Raw genomic sequence first — 8,454 nt, 5'->3', positions numbered from 1 at the left:
TATTGACATGAAAGGAGTTGAGGTTATGGGATTAGCCTAACTTACAAGTGGTATTGTCAAACATCAAAAAGGGGGAGATTGTTGGTGTAATATTCCCTAGGTCAAGGTTGACTTGGTTGACTGAGCTTGAATTGGGTCAAGCTCGAGTCTTGATGTTTGAGTTTCGATGTTTGACAATACCTGGAGACAAGACATGGAGATTGCAGGTGCAATTGTTCATGTGGTGAGATTGTGAAGGAGAGTCAAGTAGGTCAAGGTTGACTGGATACTTGATTGGAAAATCCTGGTGAGTGAAGCCAGGTGAAAGTCTTAACTGGGAGGTTAGACAAACTTGAAAATCCTAGTGAGTGAAGCTAGGTGAAAGACCTAGTGAGTGAAGCTAGGCAGCTGGGAAGTCCTAGTGAGTGAAGCCAGGCAGAAGGAAAATCCTAGTGAGTGAAGCTAGGTGAAAGTCCCGGTGAGTGAAGCCGGGCAGCTGGAAAATCCTGATGAGTGAAGCCAGGTGAAAGTCCTAGTGAGTGAAGCTAGGCAGAAGGAAAATCCTAGTGAGTGAAGCTAGGTGAAAGTCCTGGTGAGTGAAGCCAGGCACAGGAAATCCAGATGGATCAAGTTTGATCAGACATCTGGTGTTGGGAAGTCCAAGTAGGTCAAAGGGATTGACCGGATACTTGGAACGGGAAATCCAGGTGGATCAAGGTTGATCGGACACCTGGTGGAGATAAGTCCAAGTGGGTCAAGGATGACCGGACACTTAGTACGAGGAGAAAAGTCCAAGTGGGTCAAAGGGATTGACCGGACACTTGGTGAGGAAGTTCTAGCAGGTCAAAGGTGACCAGATGCTAGGCATGATGTACCAACAGGTCATGGTTGACCGGATGCTGGTTTAGGGGACTTTGGACTTATTTTTGGGCAAAAACAAGAGCTGGATCGATCAGCCGATCGATTGGCTCATGCCCAATCGATCGATTGGGAGAGTCCCCGCGATAAGTCTCCTCCCAATCGATCAGTGGATCGATTAGGGAGAAGTGTCGTGCAAACAGAAATCCTCCCAATCGATCAGCCGATCGATTGGGAGCCTCCAATCGATCGGGCGATCGATTGGGAGGTGCAATTTCGCACGATAAGCCCTGGATCGATCAGCCGATCGATCCAGGCGATTCCCAAGAGCACAAAGGCGCTCTAGATCGATCGGTCGATCGATCTAAAGCCTCCCCAATCGATTGGGAGCAATCCGATCGATTGGGATTCGACCGTTGGCGTCGATTAAAGTCGTTGTCGAGCTCTTTCTTTGGCAACGCTTGCACTGTTCAGCTCCGATCTTCACAGCGATTCCAGAGCCGCTCCACAGAGTTCTCACCGCCCGTTCTTGAAGATCTTGAAGGTTTTTCCAAGTCAAGAGGCGGATCTACAGCAAGAAGAAGAAAGCTAGGGTTAGGGTTTTTCTTGTGCAAACTTGTAATCTTTTGCTTGTATTGTATTTTCTTTCCCTTTCTTCTTGTAGTGTGAACTTGTAGGGCTTCTCCGCCTTCGGTAGTTACCGTAAAGGAGAGTTTTCATAGTGGAGGGTGCGTGAGTGTGTGGATCCTTGGATTAGTCACCTCTTCTTGAGGTAGATACCAAGTAAATCCTAGAGTTAGCGTTGTGTGGTTGTTTCTTTGTATTTTCCGCTGCATATCTTTGAAGAAACAAGCAACGACGAACACGGGATCGCGCCGAGCTATTCACCCCCCTACCCCCTCCCCCTCTAGCTACATATTTGGTCCCAACAGTTACTTCAAAAATAGTTAAACCTTCTTTTTAAAAAATAGTTAAACCTTAAAAAACCTTCTTTCCAGCCTTCATGCCGTTATTGTATTCAGGCCTTCGCGCCTATCTAGCTTGTGCAATGTGTTCTAGTTTATGTGTTGATCTCGTCTGTGTGTCGTGTCCTGGCTTGCGTGCCAAGATCTTATGTCGGCCTGCGCGGTGATGTTCTATTCTGATCTGTGTGTTGGTGTCTTATCTCGGCCTGTGCACCGATGTTCTATCCCGATCTGCGTGCCAATATTATATCCTGGCCTACGTGCTGGTAGTACCTCCCGACCTCATTATTATCTCCCGACCTGCAGCTCGTCTTCCGGCTCCGTGCCACGTCCGACTCAATGTCGTGAGATCTAGCTCTTCATCCGGCTCCTAGTCATCTGCTCTTCCGGGTCGCGACCACTCAAGTAGCGTCCCATCCGAGGGCGCCTCCCGTGCCAGGGTACGTATTCGAACTCGTCTCTCATTTATTTCATTATTATATTATTAGTCTGTTACTTGTATATTCGTTGGATCTGCCTCGAGTCTCGAGGTATCAGGGACTGGGGGGATCCGGTCGCTAGCTGCAGGTAGCGTTGACCAGAAGACTTCTGAAGACTTGGTCAACACAGAAGTCATCTCAGCACATCCCCTTCCGGGACGTCACGATTCGGTCAACATTCTCACCACCTCATCTGACGGTTCGTCTGACTCAGCTTTTGGACGGGATCAATATCTATTCTCATTCTAAAATATTATAATTCACATTCTCATTCCGATTTCTAAAAAATAATTAAATACCAACTAAAAATATAAAATTGAATCTGAATCCAATCTATTGTAATCCTTACTTCCACGTTCCCTGAACCTACCAACAACATACTTTTGAAAAATAAATATCCAGTTTTTATAAATATTAAAGAAGGATGAGTATTTAGATATTCAGTAAATTTAGAAAATGTATTTTAGTAAAAATGTGAAATAATAAACGAGGAGTAAAATTTTGTTTACGGTGCAAGTGGATAAAAAAAGAACCTGGCCCGGGCCAGCTGGCAAACGACGGTTGCTACTATATTCCCGTTACTTTTTTTTGACCCTTTCTTCTCGGGCCGAATTAATGATCGCGGCGAATACGACAACATGGTCGTCGTGCTGTGGCCATGGATTCATGCGTCGGCCTGCGCGATCATGCGTTCGTTCGACCATGCGCTATCATTTTGTCGTCGGAGCTCCACGGCAATCAGGCTCCGTAGATCGGCTGTCCAACTGCCCCGACTCGAGTGTGCGTCCTCTCACCGCGTCGGTGCTGATTACCGCTTCCAATTTGCCATTCAGATTCCAGACCCAGTTCTCGGCAGTCGGCCCGTCCGTCCACGGTGGCCCGCCGCAGCACGTGCCTCTCTCCTCATCGCCATGCTCTGCTCTCTCGTTCCAAACACACAGCCAGACCAAAGCCAATCGCACAACTAGGGGAAAAGTCATCTAGGCCATCAAGTGTACTGCCGGGTGCAGCCGATCCAGCCGACCAGTGTCTTCTTCTGGATAATCGCTGGCACGCTCAACGTCCATGCAGCCTAACCTATTCGTGGGGCCCACCACGCTCCACCGTACTAGATCTGATCGATCCAGCACACAGGGCCCGACGCCGGCCGTCTTCCATTATCTGGTACCGGTTTCAGTCCTCACATCACAACAACTCGCTGCCATTCACAGTCCTCCCCCCAATCGTCACCAATGCAGATTCGCTGAGTGAGTGAGAAATTCGCAGCGTCGAGCTTGGTTTAGCTCAATTATTCACCTTCTGTTTTTCCACCAGTCGAAGGCATTCTAGCTAGCAACATCTCTAAGCTATATAGTGTGAGCAGAGAAGCATGGCGTCGGCATGGACGTTGCTGGCGGTGTGGGTGTCGGCAGTGGCCTCTCCCTGCTTCGCCGGAGATCCCTACGCTTACTTCGACTGGGATGTCTCCTTCATCACTGCCGCTCCTCTCGGGGTCAAGCAGCAGGCACATCTTTCCTTCCTTCTCCTTCTTTCCTTCCTTCCTTACTTGCTTGCTAAACCAAATGATGATTCTGTTTTTCACCAACTGTTTTGGCTCTTCTCTTTAGTTTGACTAAAAAGAAAAAAAAGGCAGAAATTGTGCTAATATGGTGGTCTTCGCCGGTTGTTGTCAGGTGATTGGGATCAACGGTCAATTCCCCGGCCCCATTGTCAATGTCTCCACGAATTGGAATGTAGTCGTTAATATTCTGAATGATCTGGATGAGCCCCTGCTGATTACATGGTAGAGTACTCTCTGATTCCACTAGTTATCTTGTTGGTCTTGGATCCTATTTCTTTGTTTGGAATTTTGGCAGAGCATTAATTAATTGTTTGGTTGAAGGAATGGCATCCAGCATCGGAAGAATTCATGGCAAGATGGAGTGCTGGGCACCAACTGCCCCATTCCGTCTGGATGGAATTGGACGTATGAGTTCCAGGTGAAGGACCAGATCGGTAGCTACTTCTACTTCCCGTCCACTGGCTTCCAGAGAGCAGCCGGCGGCTACGGGGGAATCACCGTCAACAACCGCGACGTGATCGCGGTGCCATTCGATAAGCCAGACGGGGACATCACCCTGTTCCTTGGAGATTGGTACAACAGGGACTACAAGGTACGTACATTCCAATTTCCTTGACTCACAAAACCTTGCTTGATCTAGTTCTGATGTGGAGTTTTCTCGCGACGTAGGATCTCAGGAAGGCGCTGGAGAATGGGAAGGAACTCGGAATGCCGGACGGCGTGCTGATGAACGGCAAGGGACCATATCGGTACAATAGGACTCTCGTTCCTGCTGGGATTGCCTACGAAACGATTCATGTTCATCCAGGTAAAAGAACTACACGCCCATATTATTTATTAATCTCAGCACTAATCCCAAAATCTACTAGAAAAGAGACCATCCTTTTGACGAAATTCTGGAATTCCAAAATCTCTTGGTCTAAGAAATTTTCATCCCCACGTTTTCTTCATTAGGAATGCAAACACCATAGTGTTATGTTGTTCGAAACAGGTTGCCTGTGCAGAAAAACAATGAGAAAAGCAGTTTCATCTTCTTTTCCACAAATAGAATTTCTCCGTAATTTCAAGATCGTTTTTGAAATGTATCTATTCACAAGAATCTAGTTTCAAATGACTAATAGTCTTGAATTTGAAAACAACTTTTGCAGAAAAAGAAAATTAAAAATTCAGTTTCAGTGTTGAGATAGGTCATCAAGCTACTATATTTTAGAAAATTCTTTACATGATTGTATTGTCCGAAAGGGAAAAGAAGAAAAAAATGCTATGGGCTGTTGAATTCTGAATTTCTAATGCAGTTAGTTCAGCAGTTCCTTGATACTGTACATCATATTGACTGCTAATGGATGACTAGATTTGAATTTGGAACAGGCAAAAGGTACCGTTTTCGAGTGCACAATGTTGGCATCTCGACCAGCTTAAATTTCAGAATCCAAAACCACAACTTGCAACTAGTGGAGACAGAGGGCTCATACGCTTCTCAGCAAAACTATACCAACTTAGATGTACATGTAGGGCAGTCCTACTCTTTCTTGGTCACAATGGATCAGAATGCAAGCAGCGACTATTACATTGTGGCAAGTGCAAGATTCGTGAACCAGTCGCATTGGGCTAGAGTCACTGGTGTCGCCATCCTCCACTACTCCAACTCCAAAGGCAAAGCGTCTGGTCCTCTACCTGATCCCCCAAATGATGTATATGACAAGACTTACTCAATGAATCAAGCAAGGTCCATCAGGTAATCTTCTATAATATCTAGTGCTTTGGCTTTGCTAAACAAACTCAGAATGTTGGGCGCTATCTATCAGGTGGAATCTGAGTGCTGGTGCTGCACGTCCAAATCCTCAAGGATCTTTCAGATATGGTTCGATCAATGTGTCTCAGGTTTATGTGTTGCAGAATAAACCACCTGTAGTCATCAATGGAAAACATAGAACTACACTCAATGGAATCTCATTTTCTCCCCCTGAGACACCATTAAGGCTTGCCGATGAGTATAAGCTTAAGGGTATTTACACACTTGATTTTCCCACAAGGCCTCTCAAAGGAGCACCTAAAGTTGGAAGGTCTGTAATCAATGGAACTTTTCGAGGGTTCATGGAGATCATATTTCAGAACAATCATACTAAAGTTCAAACCTTTCACATGGATGGATATTCATTCTTTGTTGTAGGGTAAGCAAAAGACATACAGTTTAATTAAATGTTTCAGCATTCCATTTTTCTCTTAAATATTTATGCCATGAGTCCATTGTGGTAGGATGGACTATGGTGAGTGGACAGAGGAGAGTAGAGGGACATACAACAAAGGGGATGGAGTTGCCCGTTGCTCGACCCAGGTGTTTTTCCATAGAATTTCATCTAATCCAAAATGCAAATTTATGCAAAGTTTCATATCAATCTATATTGCAGCCTTACAAGCAACGCTTGCTGAGATCATTATCACTGTGAATAACTGATGTCTTAGAATTCAAATTACCCTCTATTAGAACTATAACGCTAATGCCTAAACTTATCTGAAACTTATTTGGATTCTGTGAAGAAGTGATGATATCAATGTCACCAAGATCACATAACATGCAGGAGCTTGAAATTAATTGTCTTATATCCTGTAGCTTTTTCTTCTCTGGAGTAGAAACTTGGAAATCATGACAGAAATAAATATGAAACTTGGAAGCAGAAATCATGTCAGAAATAGATATGAAAAGCTTTCTTTCTTTTCTGTATGCTATTCAGAAACAAAATCTTTCATAACCTTTGTTGATCTATTGGGCAGGTTTTCCCTGGAGCATGGACTGCAATCTTAGTTTCTCTAGACAACGTTGGAATCTGGAATCTGCGTGCTCAAAATCTAGATACCTGGTATCTTGGCCAGGAAGTGTACATCAGAGTGGTCAACCCAGAAGACACTAACAAAACCGAGTTACCCCGTCCAGACAATGCTCTCTACTGTGGCCGCCTCCAAAAGTTTCAAAAGTATGCCTTCTTGTTATTTGTTACTTTCTTTATATTCCTTTAAATTCTCTCTTTTTTTTTTTTAAGATTTGTTTGTAACCTCTTTCAGTGAGCAGACTCCTCACCACCGAATGACTTCATATGCTACAGTTTCTTGTCGGGCATTCGAGTTAGTCATGTTTATGATGATGATGCTCCTGGTTTCAGTTGCCACATTGCCATAAGAACTCAGAGGACAGCTTATTTTGTATGCAGTATTGCTTTGGGTACCAGACTATCGTTAGGGGTTCATAGTGACTGTGTTAATTTTTTGTTCCTGCTTTGTACCCATTTGTTTCAGTTTGGGTTGTGGGAGAACAAACCATTCTTTGTGTCTAAATATATGTGTGGTTTGTTAGACATTTTCATTTGGAATCTTTTAACTTAACTGGTAGTGTCATTTATGATACTATTACCACTGAGCTAAAACAAACACTAGAATGGAAGATGCATGTGATAGGTAGTGAAATCAGGGTTTTATAGTATCAATCTAAGTTCAAGTAGTTTTGTTTTTAACTTGGATCTTGGAGTTGTGCCAGGCCTCAGCTCGAATGGGACACTATGGGACTCAAATTTTTGTTCATTCATGTGTTTACTAGGTGCTTCAACCTTAAGCTCATTTGATCCATAAAATCAAATAGACAAACAATAGAACATATATATAGTTATTGGTAGGGTGTGAAATAGACAATAGATATAATAGAAGTATTCAAGTATTTAGTTGATAGAATGTAATAGATATGGAATAATAAAAGAATGATTTACAGAATAATTTTCTCAATAAAAATTATTTTACATAAATATTTTATTTAATTTATACAATTCACACAAGTGGCAAAAGGTGAATTGCTTGCTTCCAGTGCTCCCGTCAGTTTGTCCCAAGACCAACACGGAAGAATTAAATCACGTGATTGAGGAGGCAAATGGATGAGGGGATGAGTTATACGGAGTACATGAATTTATGCCCCACCAATCCTAAGGTTCAACTCCTCAATCTCAAATGGTAAATCTCCATCCACTTACCATCTTAGCTTGGTTCCCCTAGCATCTCTAGCTATCAGGTGACTTTGCATGGAATGCCTAAAAGATATTGATCCCATCCGGAAGCTGAGTCAGACGGACCGCCGGGTGAGGTGGCGAGAATATTGACCGAGTCGCGATGTCCCGGAGGAAGGGTGTGTTGAGATGGCTTCTGTGTTGACCAAGTCTTCAAAAGTCCTCTGGCCAACGCTACCTGCAGCCAACGACCGGGTCCCCCCAGTCCCTGATACCCCGAGGCTCGAGGCAGATCCAACGGACGTATAAGTAACAGGCTAATAATATAATAATGAAATAAATGAGAGACGAGTACGAAGATGTACCCTGGCCCAGGGGGCGCCCTCAGATGGGACGCTGCTCGAGTTGTTAGGACCCGGAAGAGTAGATGCCCGATCAAGGTGGAGAGCTGGATCTAAGGACGTGGAACCAGGTACGGCACGAAGCCAGAAGATAGGCTGCAAGTCGGGATATAATAGCGGCACGCAGACCGGGATACGATATCGGCACGTAGGCCGACATATAACTTCGACACGTAGGCCGAGATAAGACACCGGCACGCAGACCGAGAAATAACAACACCCCGA

General features: G+C 44.5%; 1 protein-coding gene across 1 annotated transcript; it reads left to right on the top strand.

Moving 5' to 3' along the window:
- The first annotated feature begins 3,415 nt into the window (after positions 1 to 3,415).
- Positions 3,416 to 7,200, top strand: LOC121985182 (monocopper oxidase-like protein SKU5). Its single transcript, XM_042538482.1, has 9 exons — positions 3,416 to 3,785; positions 3,955 to 4,064; positions 4,164 to 4,434; positions 4,512 to 4,650; positions 5,211 to 5,577; positions 5,648 to 6,013; positions 6,099 to 6,177; positions 6,615 to 6,814; positions 6,903 to 7,200. Exons 1-9 carry the CDS (start codon positions 3,651 to 3,653, stop codon positions 7,015 to 7,017), a joined length of 1,782 nt encoding a protein of 593 aa, XP_042394416.1. The 5' UTR covers positions 3,416 to 3,650; the 3' UTR covers positions 7,018 to 7,200.
- The last annotated feature ends 1,254 nt before the right edge of the window (positions 7,201 to 8,454 follow it).

The sequence above is a fragment of the Zingiber officinale genome, chromosome 1B, assembly GCF_018446385.1.
Source record: "Zingiber officinale cultivar Zhangliang chromosome 1B, Zo_v1.1, whole genome shotgun sequence".
Taxonomy (NCBI): domain Eukaryota; kingdom Viridiplantae; phylum Streptophyta; class Magnoliopsida; order Zingiberales; family Zingiberaceae; genus Zingiber; species Zingiber officinale.
Note: the sequence above shows the minus strand (reverse complement) of the source record. Positions and strands in the feature narration are given on the sequence as shown.

What these genes read in the sequence shown, in the direction of transcription:
- LOC121985182 (XM_042538482.1), top strand. Translation starts at nt 3,651, where the DNA reads ATGGCGTCGGCATGGACGTTGCTGGCGGTGTGGGTGTCGGCAGTGGCC. An exon ending in AACGATTCATGTTCATCCAG is followed by an intron (nt 4,651 to 5,210) that starts GTAAAAGAACTA and finishes AATTTGGAACAG; the next exon opens with GCAAAAGGTACCGTTTTCGA. An exon ending in TTGCCCGTTGCTCGACCCAG is followed by an intron (nt 6,178 to 6,614) that starts GTGTTTTTCCAT and finishes TCTATTGGGCAG; the next exon opens with GTTTTCCCTGGAGCATGGAC.